General features: G+C 45.6%; 1 protein-coding gene and 1 pseudogene across 2 annotated transcripts in view; both read left to right on the top strand.

Annotated features, from left to right (window-relative positions):
• The window catches only part of LOC102963013 (melanoma-associated antigen B3-like), a 198767-nt gene extending 194550 nt beyond the window's left edge, over nucleotides 1–4217 (top strand). For both annotated transcript variants that reach the window (XM_042975008.1, XM_042975009.1), the window contains 2 exons: nucleotides 1823–1900; nucleotides 2412–4217. In XM_042975008.1, the coding sequence (XP_042830942.1) occupies nucleotides 2441–3517 (1077 nt within the window). In that variant the 5' untranslated portion in view covers nucleotides 1823–1900; nucleotides 2412–2440 and the 3' untranslated portion in view covers nucleotides 3518–4217. The remainder of the gene's footprint in view (nucleotides 1–1822; nucleotides 1901–2411) is intronic.
• Nucleotides 4218–11236: 7019 nt separating this feature from the next.
• LOC102969473 lies at nucleotides 11237–12487 on the top strand (annotated as a pseudogene).
• The last annotated feature ends 2395 nt before the right edge of the window (nucleotides 12488–14882 follow it).

A 14882-nucleotide genomic window follows, 5' to 3' on the forward strand; every position in this document is an offset into this window, starting at 1 on the left:
AGCTAATGAGGGGATCTTTTCCCGGTAGAGATGGCGATAGAAACCGGTACGCCTGCTTTGGTTCTGGGAGGCTCCAGGCAGGGGCAGTTTTATTTGGTAGGCTCTGACTACCGCCGCCCCGCCCACTACTCCCGCCATCCCCCACCCCTAACCGCGAGCGCGCGCATGCGGACACACACACCTCTCTCTCTCTCTCTCTCTCTCTCTCTCTCTCTCTCTCTCTCTCTCTCTCTCTCTCTCTCTCTCTCTCTCGGCTCCAAGAAGTAAAGGCTAAAGCCAAATAAATTTGGATTTTGGTTACTGAATTTAGTAGAGGGAGGAGTCCCAGGCCCTGATATCAAAGTGAAGACCCTGAGTCAGGACGTAGGGATCACCGACTCCAGAACACTGGGATCCCATGGAGCTCTTTTCCTGCTTTTAGCCCTTGGGGACCCTGAACGGTTGTGGCCAGTTCCGACTCATCCTTCTGTCCTCTCCAGAGTTTCCAGGAAGTGAGGTCATTTGTGGGGGAGTGGGAGTGGGGGTGGTGAGGCCACTGGCCAGCTGAGGGTGGAGTCCCAGTACTGGCCTGGAGCCAAGGTGAGGACCTTGAGTGGGGACTGAGGGGACCACCCTGACCCATAACACAGGGTGCTCTCCTAGGTCCCGCTGCTGCCCTTGGCCCTGGGAGGCCTGGCAGACCTATCAGACTTTCTGCCTGGAAACTCTCAGATAAGGAGGGCCTTCATCTAAGGGAGTAGCCTGGGTCCTGCAGATGGAGGAGGCCTAGGCCCTAAGTGCCGTGAAGGTGAAGCCCTGGAGTGCTAATGAGGGGACCTCTCCCCATTTAGGGAAAGCAGCATCCCTATAGCTTGTTTCTGGAAGGCTCTTGGTAAGGGTAATCCTATATGGAGGTCCCTGAATTTCCCCCCTAGGGGCACAGGGAATTGAGGGATTTTCTGTAAGGCAGGAGGCCTAAGTCCTACCAGCATATTGGCGGCCAGCGGCCTAAATCCAACCTGTAGTTAAGGTCAGAGACCTAAGGGAGGGCTAAAGGGAACACCAACTCTAAAAAGGGGGTCTCACAAATTCTGGCCCTTCTCTGATAAAAAAGAATGTAATCTGGCCATTTGCAACGACATGGATGGAACTAGAGAGTATTATGCTAAGTGAAATGAGTCAGAGAAAGACAAATATCATGTGATTTCACTCATGTGGAATTTAAGATACAAAACAGATGAAAGTAAGAGAAAGGAAGCGAAAATATAAAAACATGGAGACAAACCATAAGAGACTCTTAAATACAGAGAACAAACTGAGGGTTGCTGGAGGGGAAGTGGGTGGGGCGAGTGGCTAAATGGGTGATGGAATTAAGGAGGGCACTTGCTGGGGTGAGCACTGGGTATTGTATGTAACTGATGAATCACTAAATTATATTCCTGAAATTATTATTACACTATATGGTAACTAACTTGGATGTACATTTAATAAAACAAAATAAAATAAATAAAATGAAATGAAATAAAAATTCTGGCCCTTCCCTCAGCCCTGGGGAAACCCTGAATATTTGTTAGGCTGAGGAACCCGCCCCCCCCCCCCCCCCCGCCTCATTTCTGTCTGGAGAGTCCCAGAGAGGTGAGCATGTTGGACTTATTGGCCTCAGTTCTGCAGAGGGAGGAGACCCAGGGCTCCACAGGAGTCAGAGTGAGGAATAAAGAGTGATGGTTCCACTTAACCCCCCCAAAAAAGAGACAATAGAGAGCCCCCCTTGCTTGTAGCACTGAGGAGCCCATGTGTGGAAGTCAAATGTATGTGAACCCAACTTTATTTCTTATGTCATCAGGTTGGTGAGAGCCTTTGTTTGAGGGGAGAAACATCAGATCAGCAGAAGAAGGTGTCCCAGGCCCTACCTAGAGCCAAGGTGAGGAAAGTGAATGCGGACTGAGGACCCCAATGACCCCAGAGCAGATTCCCTCAGAACTGTCAGCAGTGGGTCACAGTAGTGGGCTGAGATGCCCCTTTAGTTCCCCTTGAGGGGTCTCAAGACGATGAGGACCTGGGTTTGAGATGCCAATTTAGAGCAGCACCGAGGAGGGGGGCCCGGCCCTGCCCGAAGCCGTTATCACGGTCCTGAATGTGAACTGGGAGGATCCCCATTCTCCAGACCAGAGGAGATTCCGCAAGGACTCGGCCTACCCGGCACCGCTCTCAGCCCCAGTAAGCACCAAGCAGGGCTGGCAGGCTGCAGCCTGAGGCTCACTTTAATTACTTCCACGTGGTTCTCAGAGGACAGGTTGGTTGTAACAGGAGCCCTGTGGTTGGTTTCCTAGGGCAGTGCCCTCACAGAACCTGAGAGGCAGCCTTGGTTAAAGCCAAGGTGGTCTCTCCCGGCTGAAGGTGCTCCTTCTCATCCTCTCTTCTCTCATGCCCAGATCACCTGCTGTCCCTGACCACAGTCATCATGCCTCGGGCACAGAAGAGTAAGCTCTGCACCGGTGAGAAGCGCCACCAAGCCCAAGGTGGGAGCCAGCCTCAGAGGGGTGTTCAGGCCCCCGCGGCCACGGAACAAGCATTCCCTTCCTCGGCCTCTCCTCCCTTTGAAGTTCTTACTCAGAGAAATCCTGCTGCCAGGTCACGTAGCGCTCCCAAGAGGTCTCAGAGGGCCCTGTCCGCCACCACGAAGTCTGCAGGTGTTTCTCACACAAGATCATACAAAGGAGCCGACCACCAAGTCGAGAAAAAGCAAAGTTCCGTCCAGTCCCCACTCTCCATTGTGCGGTCTCAGGGGGACCCTGTAAGCAAAACAGCGAGTGTTTTGGTACAGTTCCTGTTGCACATGAGCAGAATGAAAAGGCCCGTTATGAAAGCTGATATGCTGAAGTTCATCAATAAAAAGCATAAACATCGCTTCGTTGAGATCCTCAAAAGAGCCTCTTTCAGCTTGGAAGTGGTTTTTGGTGTTGACTTAAAAGAAGTCGATCCTACCAAGCATTCCTATGTCCTTGTCAGCAAAATGAACCTCCCCAACAACGGGACTATAAACCGTGGCTGGGGTTTTCCCAAGACCGGCCTCCTGATGAATCTCCTGGGCGTGATCTTCCTGAAGGGCAACTGTGCCGCCGAAGAGAAGATCTGGGAGTTCCTGAATAAAATGAAAGTCTATGCGGGGAAGAGGCACTTCATATTTGGGGAGCCCAAGAAGCTCATCACCCAAGATTTGGTGAAGCTCAAGTACCTGGAGTACCGGCAGGTGCCCAACAGCGACCCTCCGCGCTATGAGTTCCTGTGGGGCCCCAGAGCCCACGCCGAGACCAACAAGATGAGAGTGCTCGAGTTTTGGGCCAAGATTAACCAAACGGTCCCAAGCGCCTTCCACCCTTGGTATGAAGAGGCTTTGAGAGATGAGCAAGGAAGAGCCGAAGCCACAGTCACACTCCAGGCTGAGACCGATGCTACGGCCAGTGCATGTTCCGGGGCACGTCCAGCAGCTCCTCCCACACCTAGTGAGGTCGAGCCCGATCCTTCACGTTGTGACTGAAGAGAGCAGTCAGTGTTCTAAGTAGTGGAGGCCTGGATGTGACTGAGGGAACAGCACGTAATCCTTGGTGCTCCTGTTCTGTATGGGTAATTTGGAGATTTATCAGCAGTTTGAGTTTTTGCTACTTTTCAAATGTTGCTATTTTGAAATGAAATCTTACCTAGCCTTATAGTGTAAATTTATGGATTATTTTGGCCTCACTTGTTATCAGTTTAAAAGTGAGAGTGTTGCTGTTTCATAAAACAAACTGGGAAATTGCCCATCTTATTTAGTGTTCTGGTACAAAGTAGCATGGCATTGAAATATGCATTTCCTTGAAAATGTAAAAGGACTTAAGCCGTGAAATATATGGAGTCAAGAAGTGGAGGAGAAGAGTACGATGGTCTGTATTTGGTTTCCTAATTCCTTTCACTCTGTATTTTGTAACATTCTAAATAACAGCACGTGTTTGACTAATGGAAGAATGTAGCATCACATTTTAATGAATTAGACTCACTGCTCACAGGCTCGTTTATTCCCCAAACATTGATGGAGCGTACGCTCTTAGAAGGCTTCATGTTAGCCCTGGGAGAGCTGACAGAAAGATCAAGACACTGACCATGAAACCACAGAGGCGAGAAGCATCTGTCATATAAGGAAGAATGGTGATCTGCACTCTCAGACCAGAAGGACACATGACAAGACAGGAGAAAACAGGAGAGAGGTGGTTCCAGATGAGAGGAGTTAAGTGTCAGTGCCTGAAGCAGGGCAGTGCTGGGTCTTCAGAGACTGCAGTTCCCTCAGGGGGAGGTAATTCTAAGTTAGCTGCATGGGGGGCTCCAGGAGGCTGTGATCACAGGGAGCTGGGCCCAGACCCTCCCGTGGCGGGCTTCAGAATTGAAAGACTAAGCCCAGAATGGCAAACTGCCCTTAACACTTACTTTGGGATTGTGCAGAAAGCAGAGGGAAATCACCCCAAGCAGGGATCAAGTGCGTCCTGTGCTCTTCTGCCAGTGCAGGTGAACGCAGTGTGCAGATTGGAGGTTTTATTTACAACATGTCCACAGAGTTTCTGCGAAATAAGAGCATGCTCTCTTGTCATGGGTGCCCAGAATCCCCTGGACTGGCACGCGTTGCCCTGGGTTGGGGGAGCCAAAGCACACACCACTAAAGCATCATCCACATTAGGTCACCTTGTATGGCATTTGGCAAACTCCAGGCAAGGTCTAGATTTTTGTTGGCGGGTGAAAGAATGAAAGCCAGGGTGGTTTAGGAAGAAGGGTGGCTGAGGGGCGCCTGGGTGGCTCAGTCCGTTAAGCGTCCAACTCTTGGTTTCGGCTCAGGTCATGGTCTCACAGTTTTGTGGGTTCAAGCCCCGCGACGCGCTTTGCACTGACAGTGCAGAGCCTGCTTGGGATTCTCTCACTCTCGCTCGCTCTCTGCCCCTTCCCCACTTGCACGGTCTCTGTCTCTAAATAAATAAGTAAATAAATAAATAAGCAATCAAACAAACAAATGGCAGCTGAGAGGAAGGTAAGTTTTGGGGCCTTGAAACACATTCTAGGAGCTCTGTGTTGCATCTACTAAGGAAGTCTACCTTATGCCAACATTGAATGACATACTTTAATGGGAGAGATACTACTTAGTGTTCCTTGCCAAGCACAATTTTGTATGATAGAGTTGTCTTTGTTCTGGAGCACTGCATGGTTTCTGACATCCCCTGAATTAAAAATGATTTAATTGAGATCATTGTAATGGGTTGAAACTCCAGGGGACCAATTAATCCTAGTAAGAACTGGCATCCTTTAAAGCTCAACACAGGCCACACAATGTGCCATGCACTTTACATGCATCATGGACATCCTACCAGTCCCCAAACAGAGCTCATCAAACCCATTTCACAGATGAAAAGACAGCCTCACAGAGTCTGGTATCACTGCCCAATTTCACGTGGCTGCTAAGTGACAGGGTTGGAACTAGACCCTTGGCCTGAATTAGTCTTCTGCCCACACTTCCACTGCTCTGCACCTGAGGCTGATGTCGTGGTCCTTAACTCCCCTTTTTTCTCACTACTACAGAAAGTATCTCAGGTACTAAAAAGGACTCTTTTTGCCCAAGACACTGGAGTGGAATACATAACCATAGCAATTACCATATCAAAATAATTGAGAAGTGTGAATAAGGGAGAGAAAGAGATAATATTCAGTGGCAATAGGATCATCTATATATTCAAAGTCAGCCTCGAAGATCAGGAGCTCACAAAATCATTTTGGACGACCCGTCCCATAAAGAAAGTTACATTCATTCAAACAGAACTTACATAAATACATAAAACGCTAAGTGTGATTGCTCAAGAAGTGGATTAAAGTATTTTTTTTTTCTTTGACAGCACATCTGTTCTGGGGTCTCTGCCTTGTGCTATCGCTTCCTACCTCGCATCACTCCTGGGACACGGACCCAATCTCTGAACGATTTGCTATAGGGAAATAGTCCAGAGTTTGCAGGGATGTGACCTTTCACAGGAAGCCTTGCGTCAAGAAACAGGAGCCGTACGTGAGGGGATGCTCCTGCTAGGCCAAGCGTGAGCATCCCCTCACTTAGTCCTCAGGGTTCCCAAGGACAGGTGAGTCCTGCTGTAGGAGGGTGGCCTCAGGTCACTAGAGTCGCTGACACGTATGAGATTGAGGACCCTGAATGAGGAATGACACAAGCACCCACCCAGAACAGTGTGGCCCATAGATGCCTGTCCCCTGCTGTCAGCCCTCAGGGTCCCCGAACAGCCTTGGAAGGACGTGGCTGAAACTGGTTTCCACGTAACAGGCCGAGAAGGTGAAGAGCTCGGCCTGAGCTTGGTTGACTCCGGTCAGGAGAGGTAGGATTCCCAAGGTGTGCCAGGAGGAAGGCCAGTATCCTGAAGAGGTCAGGGACCACTGTGTATCAGTGGAGACCTCACAGAATCCTTCCTACTGTCATGAGAGATCCAGGCATAATTGTCAGTCAGAGATGGCTTCCTATCCTTCTCAGGGCTAATAGAAAAGTTGGGAGGTCCCAGGTCAGCAGAGAGAGGAGTCTTGGGACATCACATAAGGCAGATTTAGGACAGTGACTTCGAAACCTGAGTGGGGGCACCATATCATAGGTGCCTGCCATAGCCGTCACCTGCGGGACACCATGGCACATTTGGCCAAATAAGGTATAAGCCTTCCTCTGAGGAAATGCCCTCAGATCAAGAAAGAGAGGAACCTCGGGCCCTGCCAGGAGTCAGGTCAAGGAAACTGAGTGAGAACGGATGGACCACCCATCCCTGAAAACGGGAAAACAAACCGGGTGGCCCTGCCCTTGCACTCGAGACTTAAATCCCCAGGGCAGGGTGTGAACCTGAGCGCCCCCAACATCACTTATTTTTCAAACAGCGACCTCATTTTCTAGAGCAATTTTACATTCACAGCAAAACTGAGCAGAAAGTACAGAGAACTCCCAGGTACCCTCTTCCTGACTCACACCGCCTCCCCTACTTTCCGCGTCCTGCCCCAGAGCGCTACCTGTGGCGCAACCTGTGAACTTGCACCACCACGTCATTAGCTCGGCAAAGCCCATAGTTACATCAGGCTTTAGTCTTGCTGTTGTACGTTCTGTCCCGATCATCCCTCCCTCCCCCACCCGTAACCCTTGGCAACCACTGATCTTATGACTTTTCCAGCAGTTTTGCCTTTTCTAGAATGTTCTACAGTTGGAATCATGCTATATGTAGCCTTTTCAGATTGGCTTCTTTCACCGAGTACTACGCATCTAAAGTTTTTCCCTGTCTTTCTGTGGCTTGATTAACTCATTTCTTTTCACACCGAACAATACAGACATACCTCAGTGATACGCGGGTTTGGTTCCAGACCACAGCAATAGAGTGAGTATCGCAATAAAGTGAGTCAAATGAATGTTCTGGTTTCCCGGTGCATATAAAGGTTATGTTTATACTCTACCGTAGTCTATTAAGTGTGCTATAGTATTATGTGTAAACAAAAAACAACATGCATACGTTAATTTTAAAATGCTTCATTGCTAAAAAAGTGTTAGCCATCGTCTGAGCTTTCAGAAAATCATCTCTTTGCTGGTGGAGGGCCTTGCCTTGATGTTGAGGGCTGCCGACTGATCAAGGTGGTGGTTACTGAAGGTTGGGGTGGCTGCGGCAATTTCTTAAAATAGGGCAATACTGAAGTTCGCCACCTTGATCGACTCTTCCTCACACAGATAATTTCTCCATAGCGTGTGATGCTGTTTGATAGTTTTTTTTACCCACCCCAGAACTTCTTTCACATTGGAGTCAATCGTCTCAGACTCTGCTGCTGATTTATCAGCTAGGTTTATGTAATATTCTAAATCCTTTGTTGTCATTTCAACAATCTTTCAAGCGTTTTCACCAAGAATAGTTTTTAGCTCAAGAAACTACCTTTTTTTTTTTTTTTTTGCTCATCCATTAGAAGCAACTTCTCATCCATTAAACTCCTCATCTCTTTTATTATGAGATTGCATCAGTGCAGTCCCATCTTTAGGCTCCAATCATAATTCTAGTTCTCTTGCTAATTCCAGTTCTCTCCACTCATTTGGTAAATGAGCTTTGGCTTCAACTTTAAGTCTCCAACTGCATTAACCCCTAACAAGAGAGTCAGCCTGTCCTTTGAAGCTTTGAAGCTGGGCATTGACTTCTCCTATCTAGTTATGAAAGCCCTACATGGCATCTTCTTGCAGCATCAAGCTGTTTTAGTTACACTGAAAATCTGTTTAGTGCAGCCACCTTCACGAATGCTCTTAGCTAGATCTTCTGGGTAACGTGCCGCAGCTTCTCCATCAGCACGTGCCGCTTCACCTCGCGTGCTCATGTTACGGGAAGAACTTTCTCCTTAAACCTCATGAACCAACCTCTGCCGGCTTCACACTTTGCTTACGTGGCTGCCTCACCTCTCTCAGCCTTCACAGAATTGAGAGAGCCTAAAGCTCTGGATTAGGCTTTGGCTTAAAAGAATGTCGGGGCTGGTTTTGATCTTCTATCCGGACCACTCGAACTTTCTCCATATCCACAAGAAGGCTGTTGTGCTTTCTTATCATTTGTGTGCTCACTGGAATAGCACTTTGAATTTCTTTCAAGAACTTTTACTTTGCATTCACAACCTAGATAACTTCAGTGCAAGAGGCCTAGCTTTTGGCTTTCTCGACTTTGGACACGCCTTCCTCACTAAGCTTAATTAATCATTTCTAGCGTTTGATTTAAAGTGGGAGATGTATGACTCTTCCTATCACTTGAATGTTGAGAGGCCAGAGTAGGGTTGGTTATTAATTGGCCAAATTTCAACATCTTTGTGCCTTAGGCAATAAGGAGGCCTGAGGAGAGGGAAACGTATGGGGAATGGCCGGTCAGCGGAGCAATCAGTTATCAACTAAATTCACCCTCATATATGGGTGTGATTTGTGGCGCCCCAAAACAATTGCAAGAGTGACATCACTGATCACAGATCACGGTAACAAATAACAATGAAAAAGTTTGAGATACTGCAAGTTTTACCAAAATGTGGCACAGAGATAACAAAGTGAGCACATGCTTTTGGAAAAATGGTGCCAAGAGAATTGCTCGGTACAGGCTTGCCACAAACCTTCAATTTAATAAATGCAATATGTGCAAAGTGCAGTAAAGTGAAGCACAATAAAACAAGGTATGCTTGTATTCCATTGTTGGGATGTACCATAGTTTATCCATTTATCTGCTGAAAGACGTCTTGGTTGCTTTCAAGTTTTGGCAACTATGAATAATGCTGCTATAAACATCCATGTGCAGGTTTTGTTTTTGGTTTTTTTTGAGGATGTAAGCTTTCAACTCATTTGGGTAAATACCAAGAAGCATGATTGCTAGGTGGTGTAGTATGTTTAGTTGTTGTTTTATTTAGAGGAACACTCTTGAGGTATGATAGACAAAAAGCTGTGCAAATTTAATGTGTACCAATTGATGAATTTGCAGATAAGTACGTACTCATGAAAGTGCCTCCACAATTTGTTATAAAAATATCCATCACCTACAAAGGTTTCCTCCCACCTTATTTATTTATGTATTCTAAGAACAGTCCTTACAAGATCTATCCTCTTAGCTAAATTTTAAGTGTACAATGCAGTATTGTTAACTATAGGCTCTATGCTGTCCAGTAGATCTCTAGGATTTATGTATCTTCTATAACTGAAACTTTGTAACCTTTGATTAATATTTCCCCATTTCACCCTTCTCCCAGACCCTGGCAAGCACCATTCCACTCTCTGCTTCTGTCAGTCTATTTTAGATTCCTCATATAAGTGGTATCTGTCCTTTTGTGTCAGCCTTATTTCATTTAGCATAATGCCCTCCAGGTTCATCTATACCGTTGCAACTGGCAAGGTTTCCTCCTTTCTAAGGGTGAATGATATTTCTTTGTATGTATGTTTCATATTTTCTTTATCCATTTGTCCATCAATAGACATTTAGACTGTTTCTATATCCTAGCTGTTGTGAGTAACACTGCAATGAACATAGGAGTGCAGATATATCTTCAAAATCCTCATTTCAGTCCCTTTGGATATATGACCAGAAGTAGGATTGCTGAATCATATGGTAGTTCTATTTTTAATTTTTTGGTGAACCTCCATACTGTTTTCCAAGTGGCTGTACCAATTTACATTCCCACCAACAGTGTAGATACGTTTGGTGCAGTAAGAAATTTCCAAACCGTCTTGCAGAGTGGCTGTGCCATTTTGCATCCCCACCAACAGTGAATGAGAGTTCTTCTTGCTCCATATCCTCACCAGCATTTGCTGTTGTCAGTGCTTTGAATTTTGGCCACTCTCAAAGGCATGCAGTGGCAATTCATTTCTATTTTTTCAAGTTTATTTATTTTGAGAGAGAGAGAGAGAAAGCGATTGTGCAAACAGGGGAAGAGGAGAGAGTGAGGGAGAGAGAGAGAATCCCAAGCAAGCTCGGCACTGTCAGAGCAGAGCTGGATGTGGGGCTCAAAGTCATGAACCCATGAGATCATGACCTGAGCTGAAATCAAGAGTCAGACGTTTAACCAACTCAGACACTGAGGCGCCCCTCATTTTTATTTTAATGTGCCACTTTCTAATGACAGATGATGCTAATCATGTTTTCATATGATTATTTGCCATCTACATATCTTCCTTGATGAGGTATCTGTTCATATATTTTGCCCGTTTTTTGATTGGGTTGTTGGTTTTCTTCTTGAGTTTTAAGTGTTCTTTGTTTATTTTGGATAACAGCATTCATCGGTATTTTTTTTTGTAAACATTTTCTCCCAGTATGTGGCTCATCTTCTTGTTCTCGTGATGTTTTTTTGCAGGGCAAAAGCTTTAATTATACTGAAGGCTAGCTTATCAATTATTTCTTTCATGGATTCCCATCACTTTTTATATCAGATCTAGAGATTCTTGGTCTGAAGGTCCAGTGGCCAGTCATCAGAAGGCGGGGTGGGGGAGGAGTCCACAGCCCTGTGTGGTGTCCAAATGAGGACCCTGAGTGGATATTTAGGACCTAGCAAGCCCAATACAAAGAGGTTCCCACAGAGCTATAAGCACTGAGTGCCTCCTGGTAAGGGTGGTTAACTAAGGTGCCTTTCTCACTTATTTTTTTTTTTTTATGAGTCCCAGGGAACCTTGAGGTATCAATTGCAGTGTAATTGAGAGGAGGGTTTTGCAGCTTTACCGAAAGTCATCATGATAATTTTGAAGGTAAACGTAGAGGATCCCTTGCCATGTTGGAACATGTGGCCCCACTGCCAGCCATGCTGTCACACTAGTCAGTAAAAGGGCTGACAGGCTATAGCCTAAGGCTCACTCTGTCTCCAGTAGGTTCTCAGAGACAGGCTGACTAGGAGAACAATAGCCTCATAAGTTAGAGAGTGTCCTCAATAAAACCTACAGAAGTGGCTTTGTTTAACACCAAGGTGGAATATCCCTGCTGAAGGTGCATCTCATTGTCCCTCCTCCAGGGGCCCACAGTACTTACTGTTCTGCCTGCTGTTGATGACCACAGAGTCATCATTCCTCAGTATCAGAAGAGGAGGTTCATCAACATGAGAAATGCCACCAGGCCTGAGGATCTCAAGGGGGCTCAGGCCACCACAACAGAAAAGGGTCCCCCTTCTCCTCTCCTGTTTTGGGGATGCTCCCTCAGATTTTCTTATTGCTGGCATTCCTAGGAGCCTCAGAGAACTCTATCCACCAGCATTACTTCTGCAGTCATTTCATGCACGAGGTCTGAACAAGGTGTCAAGAGCCAAGATGAGAAAGTTCAAACTGCTCTGAAGCCCCATTCTCCACTGAGAACTCACGGAAATATTCCCTAACCAGGAAGGTGAGCATGTTGATGCACTTTCTACTGGGGAAGCATGCAGGGAGGGAGCCCATGATGCAGGCAGCACTGCTGAAGGTTGTGAACAAAAAGTATAAGGGGCACTTCCCTGCGATCCTCAAGAGGACCTCTGAGCACTTGGAGCTGGTCTTTGGCCTCGAATTGAAGGAAGTCAAACCCAGTGGCCACTCCTACACCCTTTCCAGCCAACTAGACCTCACCAACGATGGAAGTGTGAACACTGGCTGAGGCTTTCCTAAGAATGGGCTTCTCATGCCTCTCCTGGCTGTCATCTTCTTGAATGGCAGGTATGACAATGAGGAGGACATCTGGAGATTCCTAAATGTCTTTGAGAATCTGTGTTGAGATGAAGCATTTAATCTTTGGAGAGCCCAGGGAGCTCATCACAGAAAATTGAGAGCAGGAAAGGTACCTGGAGTACAGACAGGTGCCCAACAGTGATCCTCCACGCTATAAATTCCTGTCGGGCCCAAGAACCCACGCTGAACCCAGCAAGATGAAAGTGCTGGAGTTTTAAGCAGTCGACATATTCAATGCAGTCCACATCAGAATAACACCAGCATTCTTCACAGAGCTAGAACAAAGAATCTTAAAATTTGTATGGAACCAGAAAAGACCCCGAATAGCCAAAGCAATCTTGAAAAAGAAAACTAAAGCAGGAGGCATCACATCCCAGACTTCAAGCTATACTATAAATCTGTAATCATCAAGACACTATGGTACTGGCACAAAAACAGACACTCAGATCAATGGAACAGAATAGAGAGCCCAGAAATGGACCCACAAATGTTTGGCCAACTAATCTTTGACAAAGGAGGAAATCCAATGGAAAAAAGACAGCCTCTTCAGCAGATGGTGCTGGGAAAACTGGACAGCGACATGCAGAAGAATCAACTTAGACCACATTCTTAACATCATACACAAAACTAAACTCACAATGGATGAAAGACCTAAATGTAGGGCAGGAAGCCATCAAAATCCGAGAGGAGAAAATAGGCAACAACCTCTTTGACCTCAGCCACAGCAAAGTGTTACTTGACATGTCTCCAGAGACAAGGAAACAAAAGCAGAAATGAACTATCAGGAGGGACCTCATTAAGATAAAAGCCTTCTGCACAGCGAAGGAAACAATCAGCAAAACTAAAAGGCAACCGATGGAATGGGACAGGATATTTGCAAATGACATATCAGATGAAGGGTTAGTATCCAAAATCTGTAAAGAACTTTTCAAACTCCACACCCAAAAAACAAAAATCCAGTGAATAAATGGGCAAAAAGACATGACTAGACACTTTTCCAAAGAAGACATCCAGGTGGCTAACAGACACATGAGAAAATGCTCAACATCACCCATCATCAGGCAAATACAAATCAAAACCACAATGAGATACCACCTCACAGCTGTCAGAATGGCTAAAATGAACAACCCACAAAACAACAGATGTTGGCGAGGGTGCGGCAAAAGAGGAACACTTTTGCACTGCTGGTGGGAATACAAACTGATGCAGCCACTCTGGAAACAGTATGGAGGTTTCTCAGAAACTTAGAACTACCATACAACCCAGCAATTGTGCTACTAGGTATTAATCCAAAGGATACAAAAATGCCGATTCGAAGGGGCATGTGCACCCTAATGTTTGTAGTAGCACTACGAACAATAGCTCAAGTATGGAAAGAGCCCAAATGTCTATCGACTGATGAATGGGTAAAAAAGATGTGGTATGTATATACAATGGAATATTACTCGGTAGTCAAAATCTTGCCATTTGCAACAAGTGGATGGTTCGAACTAGAGAGTATTATGCTAAGCAAAATAAGTCAGAACAAATATATGATTTCACTTATATGGGGAATTTAAGATACAAAATGGATGAACATACAGGAAGGGAAGCAAAAATAATATAAAAACAGAGAGGGAGACAAACCATAAGAGACTATTAAATACAGAGAACAAATTGAGGGTTGCCAGAGGGGTGTTGGGTCGGGGGATGGGCTAAATGGGTGATGGGCATTAAGGAGGACACTTGTTGGGATGACCACTGGGTGTTACGTGTAAGTGATGAATCACTAAATTCTATTCCTGAAATTATTATTACACTATATGTTAACTAACTTGGATAAATTAAAGAAATAAAAAAGGAAAGTAAAAACAAAACAAAAAAGTGTTGGCATTTTTGCCAACATCACGGCCTTCCCATGCCGTTAGGAAGAGGCTGCGAGATGAGGAAGAGAGAGCCCGAGCCGCAGCCAGGGCGGCCTCCACTGCCAAGGCCAGTGCACGTTCCCGGGCCATGTCCAGCAGCTACTCTCCTCCCTAGGGACGGCTGAGGCAGATTATTCGTGGTTAAGGAAAGCAGTTGATCTTGTAACTAGCGGAGGGCCCTGGTGCGGCTCATGAGAACACAGTGTAATACATTTGTGTTTTTGTACATTTTGTTTAAATTGGAGATTTAGCTTTTTCTTCCTAGTTTCAAATGTCTTTCCTTTCAATTAAAGTTTTATTTAGCTTCAGAATCCAAGTTTGTGAATGACATGGATCATACATTTATTGGAGTTTATCAGGTTGAAAAATAAGAATTTGGGTATTTTGTAAAACAAATTGAAACCCTTGAAACATTTCTTGTCACATAGAACTAGGTGCCGTGATGTTGGAGTATGGATTTTTTTGTGAAAAAAGAAACTACTCCACAGTAAAGTCTGTGTGATCATGAGATCCAGAAAAAAAAAAAAAAAATGAAATGTAGTTGCTTCTTGGTTTGTTTTCTTCCTTTTAGTCTTTATAAAATTGAAGTATATGTACCTGGATTTGCTTAGCTTAGTCAAAATGAAATTAAATCATAACAAATTTGACTTGCACACTTGCTCTTTAATTGCTCAAATGTTAATTTAGCACCTGCTCTTTGGAAGGCTCCTGGCTAGTACCGGGGATGATAAGAAAAATAGACCCAACCCGTGCCTCTAAAACTGTGGAGTCTAAGAGCAGCTCTC

The sequence above is a fragment of the Panthera tigris genome, chromosome X (genome assembly GCF_018350195.1).
Source record: "Panthera tigris isolate Pti1 chromosome X, P.tigris_Pti1_mat1.1, whole genome shotgun sequence".
In the NCBI taxonomy this organism is placed as follows: domain Eukaryota; kingdom Metazoa; phylum Chordata; class Mammalia; order Carnivora; family Felidae; genus Panthera; species Panthera tigris.